This window comes from Neltuma alba, unplaced genomic scaffold (genome assembly GCF_004799145.2).
Source record: "Neltuma alba isolate B1F8T4 unplaced genomic scaffold, ASM479914v2 tig00004928_pilon, whole genome shotgun sequence".
NCBI lineage: Eukaryota > Viridiplantae > Streptophyta > Magnoliopsida > Fabales > Fabaceae > Neltuma > Neltuma alba.
In genome coordinates, this window is record NW_021633912.1 from 282,472 (window position 1) to 298,552 (window position 16,081).

The window sequence follows — 16,081 nt, forward strand, 5'->3', positions numbered from 1 at the left end:
AGTTGATGGGGTTTGTAGGAATTAAACAGCAGATTTCTCATTCTTTAAGAGTGAGGATGTGGGGGGGGGAGGCAGAAGTGCTAGCCTAAGAAGCTTATCCGATTTGTTTCCGATTATAATATCTCCTTAGCCTGCAGGGCGCGTATATCACATCAAACATTAAAAAAACGGTTGGAGGAAACAAAATCATGATTTTAAAAATAATTTTATAATATACAAAGTAAATATATAAATAAGTTTATCTTGATTTGTCAAAAAAGTACTCTTAAAAAACACTTTTGATACTATCCAAACACTTTTTAAGTTGAGTTTAAAGGACAAAAATGAGAATAAACGAATTGTGTGTTAGAATTATTACTATTGCTCCTCTTTTTAGAAATAAAAATTTGGAGATAAATTCCCATTTTAAAAGTTAATTGTAAAATAGGACGTGGTCTTAGATGACAATAAATTTGAAGAGTAAAAAGACTGAATAATATGAGTTGCATATTCTTGATCCCAAATTAGATATGCCTGCATATAAGACCTAATTACATATCATTAATCATAATCACATTAGCATATTCTTGATCCCCAATTAGATATATTTGGTCCTAATTATATACTGCATATGCCTAGTTATATATTATTGATGTTAATTGCATGTCATTTTTTTAAAGTTACATATGTTTGATTCTAATTGCATATCGATGATGCCTAGCTACATATACAATTTAGCTGCACATCACTGATTATAATTACATATCCTTAATCTCCAGCTATATACACTTGATCCTGATTACCCATTGCATGTGTCTAATTACATACAAGATCTAATTGCATATCATTGATCCTAATCGCATATATTTGATAATGAATTGCATATGCCTGATCTTAATTACATTTTATTAAAGGGATCATAGTAATTTCATTTCCCCTTTTAATTCTCCACAGGGACATCAAAAGTTTCGATCTCTTTTATAATTAACTTTTTAAATAAGAATTTATATCTAATTTTTCCTTTTAAAAAGCCTGCAGTGGAGAGAAAAGGGGAGAAATAAGCAATTACTGGCAGTAAAATAACGAGGACGAAGTGTCTGGAAGATATATGGTAGTTGCAATTTGACGTCGACTTTAATCAAGAGATTCAACGCCCCTGCAACACAGCCATCACTAAGTGACGTATGCCCAGATCGTCTCCTGTCTGCTTGTAATGCACGATTCATTTCCGCCCCACAACCACCGCTGCGTTCTAGTTATGCATCGCATATGTATCTTATGTTTCACATGCAGAGTCTGAGTTGACCCAGTCGTCAAATTGAAGGCCCCGCGCATGCATATTCGAACGCGAAACAAACGAATTAGCATGGAATCCGGCCGTGTCATATAGTTAAAACATCTGCTTTGCTTCTCTCTCGCACGCCCACAAGTCCACAACATTAATTATGAAACCAAACATCAGCGCACTAAGTTAATAGTAATTTTAGTACTTGATATAAAAACTAGTTAATTAATTTAAGTAGATTAAGAACATTAATTTAGTTATTTACAGTAAACAAGTGCTGTCTTTTATAAAATATTCTTGTTAATTATATGTATTGATTAAAACTGTCATTTGATGAAACTTTTAACATGTACAGTTACTATAAGGACAATCTTAAGAAAAATGAATAAATGTAAAAAACAAAATAATGATTAAAATTTTATATTTATGACTAAATTAAATGTCACATTAACTCTTATATCAATAACGAGAAGTAATATTATTGTTGACTCCATTATACTTCTACGTGATCGTTTGGTGATGGAATCTCGGCAGGACTGAAACTGGAAATATTTGTCGACGGCAGGGGATACGTCCCACGCACAGCTGAGTCCTTTAGGGATGGTCACCAGATCACCAGGCCCAAACTCCACGGCCTCCGATGAGGACCCTCTCGCATGGACCTTCACCTTCCCCCTCACCCAATAACACGTCTCTTCCACCACAAATCCCAGCATGTACTTCCCAGGAGGACATCCCCACTTGATTCTCCACCAAAACACAAAAAATGGCGTCACTAACATAACCAATTAAAGCCACACACACTATATAGATCACACTACTCACTTGGGCCGCGAATAGATTCCTGGCTCGGACAACCGTGACTCGGAAGGATTCCTTTCTATTCTCACACTTAAATCCGGAGACGACCTCTGCACTCTTGAAGCGGGCCGGGTGATACCACGATGAAGTGGCGGAATGAAAGACCTGATTCGATCGCCGGCCGCCGCTTCAATAAGGACGGCGGAGAGGAGCTCATCAGCTTCCCCGTATATATAATATTCGTTTAACTACCCCCGTCAAAGGTTGGGCCGGAGTGAATCGAATCTTTTAATATCAAGGTGTGATGTCCCTGAAGAAGAATCTTCAAGGCCAAGCATCCCCAGATAGCGGTTGTTGTGTTTTATAAAATTCCCGGCAATACAGCAGACATTTGTTGTGCTGCACTAACAATACATCGCGGACAATTTATGTGGAATGAGATTGGAGGATCTATGGAAAGACAAAGCCAGGCAGAGCGTGGGCACATAACGTACAGTTGAAAATTAATTAAACGTGGCGGAATATTGATGTGAGCGTGCATTCCCATTAGTTACTACGCGAGGAACACAGATTGCTGTGACAATGGGTGGGTGTTGGGGAAGAATCGATATCATATTGTTGGTTACGCTCCTTCTCTACTGTCCAGCCAGCAGCTTGGGATCCTATTCCCTGTATATTTAAAAATCGAACTCGTAACTCAAACCAGCGACATGTATGTGTGCGCGCCCTTAATCGTCCTTCACCTCTCGCAATAGCTACTTCCCCCACCATCATGCACCCTAAATATAAGTTGCCACCCTCTTCATCCTCCCTTTAATTTTACATATATATTAACAATCACACACACACACACACATATCTTGATATTCATTTTTATCTTTTCAGTTCACATAATTAATTTTGTCGCGTCTCCGGATGGATGCTGCCGCCACTAATTTTCTGTTATATCAAAACCATGAGTTTCCCCAGACTGCGGAAGATACGAGTGGGGTGAGCTCATGCTAATTTTCCAGTCCATTCTATACACACACGCATTAAAAAAATGTAAATAAAATTAAATAACATCAAACATGACTCGTCGCAACTCAATTATACGGTGAAAAAGCATATCCGAAGTCAGCTACATTCATATTTAGAAATTTAAAAAAAAAAAAAAACCAATAACATGTCCTGCCGTTGAACCTGTTCTGCTTCTACTCCCTACTCCGTCTCAACACTGGCCTTCATTATTTGTTCCTCGGCTCTACTCTCTTCGTTCGTTAACCATTCATCCCTCTTCACCTTGAGCTTTTGCTTGGGATATATTCAATCGTTAGTCTCTCTCTCTCTCTCTCTCTCTCTGTGTGGCAGAAACAAAGATAATGGACTGCAAATGCAACTGTGGCTTCTTTGACGCTGATCCATCTCAATGGTAAACTCGTTATTGGTTTTCTAGCTAAATCCCAGGAACCCGGTTCTCGTAATCGATCAGCATAGCAGAAATGGGAAAATCGAAGCATACCCAGGTGGATCAACCGGGGCTGGCTGGGCATCCGGTCAACATTCATGGTGCCCAACTCAGCATTTTTTTTTTGAATTTCAAAATAGACATGGAGCTGAATTGGATATTTTTTTTTTATTATATAAGATAATCATCGATGGTTAGCGTGAGTTATAAATGACAATGACTTAATTATAAATAATAAAAAAAGTGAGTAAGAAAAGGCGGAGTGAGTAAAAAGGAAGAGGATTAAAGATTAATTTTCATGAGAAATAAAGATAAAAATTTGGGGGGGGGGGGTTGTTTGAGTGGATAGGGATTGGGGAGCCCAAAACGAAAAAGAAGATAGGCTTTGGGAAGGCCAAGAAGGGAGAAGGCCTTCCCTGCCTGTGATGGATTGGGTGGGATGTGATGCTCAGTTGTCACACACTGACCACTTGCGAGTGGCAATTCCGGGGGGCCAGTACTGACTATTCACACGCTTTCCTCTTTCAATCATGTATGCCTCTCCTTCGTCATATCTCCCGTTCCTCCTCCCCGTTCCTCATTTCATCCACCGTTCATGTCACCCTCCCCCCCCACACTCGTCTGATCCAACGGTCCTTAACCCTCCATCGGCCTTTTCCCATTTTCTTTGTCCCAAAATAATTTTAGAAAAACCAAAAAATTAAAAAAAAATTGTTTCGGCCTCGCCCTCACGCTCCCCCTCCCTCTCTTCTCCCTCCCTCCCTCCTCAAAATGGAACCCAATGAAAACCAGCTCAGCTCCTACTTCCACCATCAGCAACAGCAGACCACCACCTCCGCCGCCGCCCCCACCACATCCTCCCCGACCAATGGCCTCTTACCCAACACTGACTCCTCCCACATGGTCTTCCCTCATTCCGTGCCCTCTGCGGTGTCCTCTCAATTGGAACCCCCAAAGAGGAAGAGAGGCAGGCCCAGGAAGTACGGAACCCCCGAGCAAGCTCTAGCCGCAAAGAAAGCCGCCACCTCCTCCTCTCACTCTTTCAACAGGGATAAGAAGGGCCACGCTTTGGGTGGTCCCTCTGCTTCGTCTTCGTACACCGGCTCCTCCAAGAAATCCCACTTGTCTTCTCTAGGTGGGTTCCTCTACAAAACTTTTCCCCCTTTCCCTGGCAAGGATTGCGAATCCTTGAATTTGGAGTTTTAGTGTGGATTCCTTCCACTTTTGTTTATGGAACATTTAGGTTTTTCTTCCGCTTGGCTGTTGGTCTGGCCTTCCGGGTGTTTTTATGGCCGCTTTATTTTGTGGATTTTCAAAATTTCGGCCTACCTGTGGTGCTGTACTTGAATTGCTTGAACTGTGACGCAACTCCCCCCCCCCCAAAAAAAAGATATGATGTATAATGCTCTGATACTATTCCATTTCGCTTTATTTTTTGTTTGCAAAGTAGCTTTGGGGTTTTAGTGATTTCTGGAGACTCTCCAACAAGTTTCTAATTTTTATGAAATGTATCTAAAGTTCTAAAATACATAGGAATTCTGCTTTAGACATCGTGGACGCATCGCAACTGGAAGGACACATTTCTTGAAAATTTGGCAGATATATCTAAAATTTTAGTTCCCTGCCAATTCATCCGGAACTCATCTTTATGTACCAGTATTGCTGAGACGAGAGTGATGCGCATACTTAATGGTGGAAGCTGAAAGTAGGGAGTGCCAATTATTTAGTTTCAAGCCTAAGCTGCTTTATTCATGAATTGACAAATCAAACATGTGACCGTGTTTCGTACTTCTGATGGTTCGATATTGATTACTGTTCCATACAAATTTGACATTCACTTTTTTCCAAGGTGACGTTGATTTATTCTATGAAATGGAGGATACAAGTCTAAGATGCCAATGTTTCTAGTTATCCTAATAGTGTTATATCCTGGTTTCGGGACAAGATCATAATATATATGTTGGTTATTAATTGACACGGATCCCCCCTCGGGGGGTTGATTCATGCTTATTATCCCATCGTTTCCCTTGTATTCCCTCAATAAACCCTTGTGAAAAGGAAAAGAAGAGATGCTTTCTTATTAATCAGCTGGTATAAAGTGAATCATAGAATATTAACTGAATGCTGCTGCTACCAACTGATACAGGTCAAGGCTTCACCCCGCATGTCATTACTGTTGCTGCTGGTGAGGTATGTGTTCTTGACACACCTTTAATAGATCTTGTTAATTATATATTTCTATCTTGACATGTAATACAGGTAAGCTCTTATAATAGGAAGCGTAGTCATATCTATAAATGAGTATAACAGGACTTCCACTTATCTTGGTTTTGGACTTCCATGCTTATTTATAAAAGTCATGTGCACTTGGATCTTGCATAAAGCTTAAGTTTTGTTGAGTTTTGCCATAGTAGAAGGCAGTTAGTGCTTCCATACTATTTTTCTCATTGGACGAAGAGAAAGTGGAAGTATTTTGTGTTGTTATAATTTAATTTGATTAAGGTTTTCCTTAAATAATTGTAACTCTTACATGCTTGGATGGCATGTTTCTGCAACTGGATCTAATTCTTTTATTATGTTTTGATGATAACTTAAAGAAATGATCTGCTTCTCTTGGTGGTAGTGTTTGAATGAATCTTTGAGCATAATCGATTTTGAAAGGGGATACATGATCGCACTACATTTCATATCCTCAACATCAAATGCATTAATTTTGTGTGGGTTCTTATTTCTTGATTTGTTAGACTTTGCAAGAAAACAAGACTAACTGAATATTATTTTTTTTAAAAATCTTTTGTATCAAGTCATGCAAAGGGAAACTACTTTTAAACGTACTTAACAAGTTTTTTTGTTCCGTTTTTTTTTTTTTTGCCATTGTATCTCAATGTCTGGGGTAGTTGTAGGGATGCTCAAGCAATGTCCAGAGGTTCATTTTGTGCTCATGACACCTCTAATGTGAGGTGAAGGAGTTTCATGAAATCTAAAATATTAAGCGCAACAATTGTTTTTGATGGGTTTTATGATAAATAATAGGTCTTGAAATCTTTGTATAAAGTTGAATGAGACATTTAAAAACAAGACGGAGTGAGTATTTTGTGCTTGACATAAGTATCTTCCTGGTACAGGTTTCAAAGGTTCTTGCAAAGATAACTCATGAATTATATAGTTTTCCATGCCCTATAATTAAGAATCATCATCTCTCTAGAATCCTTGGAATAAAGTGAAAATATTAAACTCAGCTAGATCCTATTGTAGCATTTATGACAATTATGACACTTTTAGCCTTATTTTAGCTACGCCTACACTGTGATTTCTCATCTTTAGTGAAATTGTAAAATCTAGTTTAACCATCTTTCTGGTATCATTGCTTCTGTCTGGTTCTTTTTGAGTCAGGTTTAGGTGGCTGGTTTGTTTGTCACTAGCCATTACTCATCTGGACAGCTAGCATTTTGTATTGTATAGATTTTTCTATAATTGTGCAGCCTTGGGTGGTTTTATGTATCTGACCTTTCATAAGTCTATAGTATGCTCTTGTTAAAATAATGATTTTTACAGCATGGCTTGATGGGTGGTGTGAGTGACAATGCCTCTAGTAAATGGAATGGTGTGTTGGGCTGTAGCTCCACTGCAAATGAGCAATCATATTTTTTCATCTCTAGGCACACCTTGTGTTTTTGCGAAAGTGCAATGGGTTGCACCTCTGTAAAGGCACCTACCATGGGTCTGGGCAAAGGTACAAAAGGATGTGTCACACAGATCTTGCTAAGATCTCATGTGATCTAATAGGGTTAAAGTAATATGTGTTGATTAACTCTTTGCATCTCTGCATGAGTTTCACTGAAATAAATAATATTGATGCATTTGTATTTTTTTCAAAGGCAGAGCTTTTCCTGTCAAATTTCACGTTCAGAATTGGTCTGGATCTTTATTATTCATGGAATTTGATATATCGTGATTGCTACCAATCTAAATGAGGTTTAGCATTTTTTGGGCATTCAATAGGATGTTGGCCAAAAAATTATGTTGTTCATGCAACAAAGTAGGCGGGAAATGTGCATCTTGTCCGCATCTGGTTCCATCTCTAATGCCTCTCTTCGTCAGCCTGCAACCTCTGGAGGCAACATCGCGTATGAGGTAAATTAATAATCACTCTTCTTTTATAACATTTGGAGTGTTCTATTTGATCCCTTGTTCTTTAAACTGTCTCCAAGTGGAAGTGAGACTATTTCAACTTTTAGTCTGCATCTAATTACCAGATTAAATGTGACACTTAATTGATATTGAGTTTTATTTTTATGTTTATGAATTTATTAATCTTCTTTTCTATCTGATTTTTCATGAGGTGATCAAATTCGTCTTTTGTACATGTTTGAATAAAGGTGAAAGGGCTTGAATTAAGGGGTCTCAATTTCTATAGACATTTCTTAGGCTTCTGGCCAAGAATCATTCTGTTTTAGTCTCCTGTGAGAGCACAGCTGCTAGTGCTGGCATTAATAAATCAATTCTGTGTGATCTCAATATATTTACTGAAAATAATCATCCTTGACGTTGATTTGTTGCCTCTTTCTTTGAGTCTTGTGATTATGAATTTTCATTTGTGTGGAAGGTTTTTTCAGTTATTGTGGGATAGTGGACCTAGTCTCATTCTCATAGTTGTTATGATTTTCTGTGATATTAGGGTCGATTTGAGATTATTTCACTTTCTGGTTCCTACGTCCGTACTGAACTTGGAGGGCGCACTGGTGGTCTTAGTGTATGCTTATCGAGTACTGATGGTCAAATCATAGGTGGAGGAGTTGGTGGGCCATTAAAAGCTGCTGGTCCAGTTCAGGTAATGTCAGAATGATTTTTTTTAATTCTTTTTACCGAATTTTACTAACAGATGCCCCATATTGGTCACATCATCCTTGTTCTTTTCCCCCAATGAATTCTGATTTCTGACATCATCCTTCTTAGGAGGTAGGAGGTAGGAGACAGGAAAGTTCAGTTGGACGAGGATGGGATAAATTTTTTAGATTAAGGGTGTGTTTGGATGAAACCAAACCGTGGTTTGGAAAAGTGATTCTGGAGAATAGATTCTGGGGAAAATAGATTCTGTAAAGAATAGATTTTGTAAAAAAGTGATTATGAGAAATGAGAGTGTTTGGATAGTTGTTATCAAAAACACTTTTTATATATACAAATTACTAAAAAAAAGATATAAGTTAATATGATAATTACAGAAAAAATAGATTTTATGATATATTTTAATTTGAAGGAATAAAATTGTTAATAATATGTTTTTTACCAACATAATTAATAATACATAAGATAATATAATTAATAAATAATTGATGTGTATATATATTTATAAAATATAAGATTAAATATATTTATAAAAAAATATGTTTATAAAAAAAATAATAAGATACATATCATATAGGCCCTCACACTCTCCCTTTTTTTTCCAAAAGCAAAAAAATTTTGCTTTTTCCAAAACCATGGTTTTGGTTTTTGGAGGGGGTGTTTGGGTGACTTAATCCCCAAACCATGGTTTGGGGTGTCACCCAAACACACCCTAAATACACGATTTAAGAAGCGAGAACTGAGATGGTGAAAAATAGAGGCATGGGAATAATTGAGTCTTTGAGGCATGGTGTCCAAATATGTTTCATCTTTTAGCGCTTCACCTCTCCCCTTTCCAGCCATACCAAACACATCCATGTAAAATTTATAGCAAGAAGTTTCCTGGAATTAATGATTGATTTGCATGCAGGTCATTGTTGGTACATTTTTTCTGGATGCCAAGAAGGATGCTGGAGCTAGTGCTGGTGTAAAAGGTGATGCTTCTGGGAGCAAGTTTGGTTCATTGGTTGGGGAATCGGTGTCAAGTTTAGGGTACCAGCCGGGTGTTGAATCTTCCGGTGGGAATCCAATTCACGGAAATGATGATGATCATCATGCTGTTGGTGGGAGTCATTTCATGATTCAACAACGTGGAGTGCATGTGACACCACCTCAGCCCTCAGAGTGGTGGGCGCGTCCTGATTCCAGAAATGCTGGCTTTGAACAAATGACAGGTATGAAATGCCAGTTGCACCTTCACTGGACCCAAGTTCCAACTTTGCTTTTTTTATTTATTTATACGGGTTCCTGGTGTGCAGGAAAAACAGGCCATGGGGCTCACCAGTCTCCAGAGAACGGGGATTATTTAACATGATTGATGAAAGATGATGGCTTTTGGGTTTGGAAAGCACTCATCTATCTTCTGCCGTGGTACCTGTATGATATCTTTATTTGCCACAAGTCTCAACCCAAAGTGATGCTGTTTATCGTATGCGATTGCGCCGTCCATTGAAGGAAGGGGCCTTGCTTCTGAAGATTATTACTCATCTGCTCATGCTGTAGTCTAAAGTCAGGGTTGTTTCCCTTTTTGCTACCACAATAAATAAAGGTAGTAGCGACATATGCATGTCAGATTAGCTTCTGGGCTATAATTTGCTTCTATTTTCGTTGTGCATAGAATGCCATTAGAGTTGCTTCGTTTGAACTTGTTTTCTGGACTGTCCTAACCTTTTTTTTGGGCATTAGCGCCTTTAACCTTATGAGATCCTTCTATTCCTCCCCCTCCTTGTTTTCTTCCTTTCTTTATTATTGGTATCAGCCAAATGAGATGCGCATATGGGCGAAGGATGCCCGTTAGACAGCACACAATTGATGGAGAGAACAACGTGCTGATTAGTCTTATTTATAATGGGATTTTAGTAATGAATATATAAATCCGGTTTTAGACGCATGCTCCCTCATTTTCCATCCGGAAAGGATTGAATATAATTTTAATTTCATTCAATTAAATGAGTCGAGGTTGAAATTCTGGTCCTCCACTTGTTCATAGGTTCTCAGAAGTTGTCAAATAAATGTTAAATGATATGTGATAAATATTTAATATCACTGAGGAAAACGCGTTTCCCTCGTTAATCTTAAATATCATATCTGTACACAGATTTCCCTTCGTTTGTGTATCCTGAGTTATTGAAATATTAAGCTGTGTTATAATTGATAAGAGATGGATAACTACTTTTAGTGCTAAATATACCAGAGTTAATAATTAATCTAATGGTATTAAAAATAAGGTAAATTAATTGTTTATAATAACTGTGTTTGTTTTTTTAAAATACCTTTGTTAGTAATGTATATTGAAATTACTTTTTAATGAAACATCTTAATATGTGAAATCAATAAAGAAATGTTGAGAATAAAATTATAAATTTGCAAAGCAAAAATAGATTGGAGTGTTATTTTTAAAATTAAAACAAACTTTTTATACAATTCTTCAGTTGCTAAGTTTGTGCTATGTAAATTATAGAATGATCCTATTTGAATTAGCGTTTGAAATAACTTATAAATACGTTTTACATAAATCGAGATAAAATTTTTTTCATATATATATTTATTTTTAAATTCTATAAATTACAACTAAAAAAATACTTGTAAATCATTCTAAATAAGCTAATATCGACTGAGAGTGGTGCTAGACCTTCAACCTCTAGGGCATTACAAAAAAAAAAAACACACACAAACACGCGCTTGTATAGTTGTATAATAGGTTGTGTGCCTCTTTGGTGGGGTGCTTAGGGGGACAAAAAGTAGTTTATAAATATGATAAGTCTGCAAATTTAGAACTGTTTGTAATAGTTTTTGACCAATCTAATTTATAGGTCAAAAGTTATTTTTTTAAGCATGATTACAAAAACACTTAAAACTTATTTATAACTTGTGTAAAAATATCTTTTTGGAATTAAAAGACATTTTTATCTTTATGTTTATATTGTTCTTATACTTTTCTCTTTATATATTTCATGTGCTTCCTAATTGGTTTTTATAATATTTTTAATTTTTAGTATTATTTTTTATTTATATTTATATAAATTGTGTAGAATATATCATTCAATTACTTATGTAATATTTATTCATTAAATATAACTTCTTCTTATTATAATAATTTGAATTTATTGTTATATTTTTCATTATTTTTTATTATTTAATAAAAATTGTAACTATTTTAATTATTTTACAAACTAAACTTATTTATTTAATCACAATGCATATAATTTTTCTACCTTACAAACTAATTTTTATACAAGTTCAGCGGATCGTCCTATCGCTTTCATTTCAACGCGCTAGTCGTGTTCTACGGTTTTCCCTTGCGGGGCGAGACGAGAGAGAGAGAGAGACCCAATCATGGCGGACAACCTCTTCGAAGGATTGCCTCCCCCTTCTGCGAACCCTTTTCCTCCTCCTCCTCATCCTTCTGAACCCGAAGCCCTGGAGCCAGTTCCTACTGACATCAGGGAATCCTCTCCAGTTTCTGCTCCAAAGCCTGTCCTCAAAAGTGCCCTCAAGCGCCCTAAGCCCACTCAATCTGACTCAGAAGGTGACTACACTTTTTTTTTAATTTTTATAAATATTATTGATAAACAAAATTTCCTCTATTTTCTCCTCTCCTCTTGAAATCTTGTTACTCTGTTCCTTATTCGAGAGGTAAATCCGTGTGCACTTTCAGATTACTTTTACCCTCAAGCAATAGATTGTTTTTCGCCCTTGTTTGAAGACTTCAACTTTTGATAATTAAAGAATTCCAGGGATAAGTTGGGGGCTTGTTCTGAATGGTAATTCTTTGACTATTGCATACCTCTTCCTTGTGTTAAGCTCTTTCGCTGAGAGCTGAGTTTGCCAGCTAAATTCGTGATATTGGATCTATTTTATTTTTTAAAAAAAGAGACTAATGGGCTATTTTTTTCCTTGCAAGAGGAAGGAAATTGTAATTCAAACGTATGAGGGCCGAAGCATCTTTCATTCAGCAAAGGCTGTAGTCTCATCCTTTGCTGGTGCATATGTCAAAACTGTGTATTTACCAGCAAGCCTTCTTAATGAGCTTGATGATTTCAAGGCTTAACGTTCTTGGCTGAACACAGTCAATTGTGCGGATGCTCTCCTTATTAAACTTACGAATCTTTTATGTACTGGAATTAAACAGATTGCTTAAATATTTCAAGTCGCTTCAAATTCACAACATTGTCTCCCTTTATCAAGAGATTGTATTATTTTTCTTTTCCTAATCTGCAAGATACGATACTGAAGTTGTTGTATTGCTGGGTGGGGACTGGAGAGTGATTGTTCTGCGTGTCTATTTACGGCAGAACTTTGCTGGATTTTGTTCTCTTGTGAACTTAAAATTTTTTTTCTTATTTCAGCCGCAGCACCTAAGAAAAGCTTAAAGTTTAAAACAACAACCGATGCTTCTGAAACACAAGTTATTGAAGCCATGAAGAAGATATCCTCACATATCAAGACCCCTGCAAAGTTCAGCAAGGCTTCAAAGCTTGCAATACAGCTAATCCAGGCAGGAAGTGTAAAGTCTGGAACTCGTGATTATTTTTTTTCTGTATTAGAAGCTGCAATGTCATCACCCATACCTTGTACAGATCCTGCAGTGCGGGCAGATTATCATGCTCTGTTCTCAGCAGCTCAGGATGCCACTGAAGTAAGGTTTTTTTCTTGGGTTGTAAGGCTTAAATTCTGTTCATATTGATATTCAGTTTCATCTTTTATTGATTGGAGGAAATTCTTTGAGGATTTTTTAACCTTCCCCACTCTTTAAATGTAGCACCTCAATAAGAAGCAAAAGAATCAACTGACAGCATGGACCATCAGTGCTGTGGTGGCAAATGATTTATATACAGATGACAGCTTTGTGGTATGTTCCTTACTGTTTTATTTAAAATTTGTTTACAGTCAGTGTAATTTTCCTTCTATTCAAGACAGTCGGAGATATATTGGAATGATATGCATTAGGTTTGGCATATAATGCTGTTTCAGTTACAAACTTCGTTTGCTGTTGTTGATGTACCTATGTTTAACTTGCCGCTGCTTTTCTCTATATTTGAGTCTTCCTTCTATGTGAATTTATTAAATCAAGGAGAAATTAAAGTGTTTCTTTTTTTTTGGGGGGGGGGGGAGCGGGCTTCCTTCAGAGCCCAACTGAATTAGATGTTGGGTGAATTTTTGAGTGGCCAAGATAGCTATCCGCCATGTTCACATCTGCCTTTCCTATGGCACGTACAATTTGGGGTGCACACGTTTTACCCCTTGATTATTGGAGATTCTATGGCGAATCATTTTATTTTATTTATTAGGAAAAAAAAAAAGAGGTCAAGATTTGGCTTTACTGCTACATTTCTCGGTGGTGATATAATCTGAGTGTCTGACCTTTGACAGTTCCAGGACTTGGCACTCTGCTATGCCTTTGAATGTCTTGATGGATTCTCACTGTAAAGTTGTCTGGCAATGGTTAATTTGTCATGTGTTTAACCCTTGCTCAATCACCTCTAGTTCTACATGTTTACACGAGTGTTATTTTGATGCATTATGATTAATCATATTTTTTCCTGTAAAATTTCACAGGTCGCCAAAGCAGCTGGTCGAATCAAGGAAGCTATATCTAAAAGTTTCCTGTTGCGACAGAGGAAGATGATGTTGACTTGTAAGGCTTAAATTCTGTTCATATTGATATTCAGTTTCATCTTTTATTGATTGGAGGAAATTCTTTGAGGATTTTTTAACCTTCCCACTCTTTAAATGTAGCACCTCAATAAGAAGCAAAAGAATCAACTGACAGCATGGACCATCAGTGCTGTGGTGGCAAATGATTTATATACAGATGACAGCTTTGTGGTATGTTCCTTACTGTTTTATTTAAAATTTGTTTACAGTCAGTGTAATTTTCCTTCTATTCAAGACAGTCGGAGATATATTGGAATGATATGCATTAGGTTTGGCATATAATGCTGTTTCAGTTACAAACTTCGTTTGCTGTTGTTGATGTACCTATGTTTAACTTGCCGCTGCTTTTCTCTATATTTGAGTCTTCCTTCTATGTGAATTTATTAAATCAAGGAGAAATTAAAGTGTTTCTTTTTTTTTTGGGGGGGGGGGGGAGCGGGCTTCCTTCAGAGCCCAACTGAATTAGATGTTGGGTGAATTTTTGAGTGGCCAAGATAGCTATCCGCCATGTTCACATCTGCCTTTTCCTATGGCACGTACAATTTGGGGTGCACACGTTTTACCCCTTGATTATTGGAGATTCTATGGCGAATCATTTTATTTTATTTATTAGGAAAAAAAAAAAGAGGTCAAGATTTGGCTTTACTGCTACATTTCTCGGTGGTGATATAATTCTGAGTGTCTGACCTTTGACAGTTCCATGGACTTGGCACTCTGCTATGCCTTTGAATGTCTTGATGGAGATTCTCACTGTAAAGTTGTCTGGCAATGGTTAATTTGTCATGTGTTTAACCCTTGCTCAATCACCTCTAGTTCTACATGTTTACCACGGATATTTTGATGCATTATGATTAATCATATTTTTTCCTGTAAAATTTTCTCAGTTCTCCAAAGCAGCTGGTCGAATCAAGGAAGCTATATCTAACGTTCCTGTTGCGACAGAGGAAGATGATGATGTTGACGAAGAAGCGTCCCTGAAACATAGCAACGTAAGGTAGATGAAAGTGACAAAATAAAGCAGGACACGTCCTCGATTTGTAGAGCCGAAGATAATGAGGAGGAGGAGGCCGACCCATTTGGACTTGATGCTTTGATTCCTGGTTCAACAAAGAAAAGTGAAAAGAAGAATGGAGCTGCAGTGAAGACGAGGAAGGGAGAGGATGAGGAAGATACGAAGAGATTCATGAAATCACAAAGAGAAGCCTTGATAACATGTCTAGAGATTGCTGCTGGACGTTATAAAACTCCATGGTAGAATCTGCTGCTAGTTGTTTTTGTTTTTTTTGGGGAGACTTATGCTTTATAATTGAGATATTGTTCCCAACATGCTAGAACTGTGACATTCGCAGGTGCCAAACAGTAATTGATATATTGGTAAAGCATGCCTTTGATAATGTGGGGAGATTTACGGCTGAGCAGAGGCATGCGATTGAGAAACTTTGGGCGTCTACGGGAGCAACAAACTCGCAGGAAGCAAGGGAAGTCAGTGAGCGGAAAACTGATGATGTAAATGCTTTTGAGTGGCTTCAACAAAAATATGCGGGTGAGAAGATTAGCATTCGGCATTCTGTTGGAGGCAGTGGAGATCGTCGTGCTCAACAATGGCTTGGCTGATCATTCTTCTGTGGGTATGATTCCCGAAAGAGGGAACTAATCTGCCAAATATACATGTTGTATCAAGTTTCTGTCATGTTAGTTCAGTATGTTAAATGCGTGTATTCACATGCCGATGTGATGGGGCCGAGAACAAGATTTTTCTCTCATGGCAAGACGGTTGCCCTCTTTTAACTATCGTCTATTTCATTTTGAACTTGTTCGCTGTGCAACACCCCTGTTCAGAAGGCCAAAAAATTAGAAAGGAAAAAAACCCTGAAACACCGGGACGAGATCATCCATAAACTAAACTAAAATTATTTAAATTTGTTTTCCTGTAAAAATTTAACATTCCAATTGTGCCGCCATATGTTGACAAAAAGCAGATTTGAACCCTTTAAGTTTACTTTGAGTCACTTAAAAATTGAGAAGCA

At 37.3% G+C, this 16,081-nt stretch overlaps 2 protein-coding genes across 2 annotated transcripts; both read left to right on the plus strand.

Moving 5' to 3' along the window:
- The first annotated feature begins 4,184 nt into the window (after positions 1-4,184).
- On the plus strand, positions 4,185-10,117 carry LOC114746174 (AT-hook motif nuclear-localized protein 14). Its single transcript, XM_028934364.1, has 6 exons — positions 4,185-4,647; positions 5,659-5,702; positions 7,515-7,646; positions 8,191-8,343; positions 9,268-9,571; positions 9,656-10,117. Exons 1-6 carry the CDS (start codon positions 4,284-4,286, stop codon positions 9,709-9,711), a joined length of 1,053 nt encoding a protein of 350 aa, XP_028790197.1. The 5' UTR covers positions 4,185-4,283; the 3' UTR covers positions 9,712-10,117.
- Positions 10,118-11,681: 1,564 nt separating this feature from the next.
- On the plus strand, positions 11,682-15,864 carry LOC114746176 (uncharacterized). Its single transcript, XM_028934366.1, is given in 8 exon segments — positions 11,682-11,925; positions 12,746-13,035; positions 13,159-13,248; positions 14,939-15,044; positions 15,047-15,305; positions 15,404-15,502; positions 15,504-15,555; positions 15,558-15,864. Coding segments are annotated over 8 exon segments (1,200 nt in total). The 5' UTR covers positions 11,682-11,732; the 3' UTR covers positions 15,669-15,864.
- The last annotated feature ends 217 nt before the right edge of the window (positions 15,865-16,081 follow it).

Bases quoted from the DNA above. Each gene is read 5' to 3' on its own strand.
- LOC114746174 (XM_028934364.1), top strand. From the start codon at position 4,284: ATGGAACCCAATGAAAACCAGCTCAGCTCCTACTTCCACCATCAGCAA. The intron at 8,344-9,267 runs GTAATGTCAGAA...ATTTGCATGCAG, and splicing joins AAGCTGCTGGTCCAGTTCAG to GTCATTGTTGGTACATTTTT. The intron at 9,572-9,655 runs GTATGAAATGCC...CCTGGTGTGCAG, and splicing joins TGGCTTTGAACAAATGACAG to GAAAAACAGGCCATGGGGCT.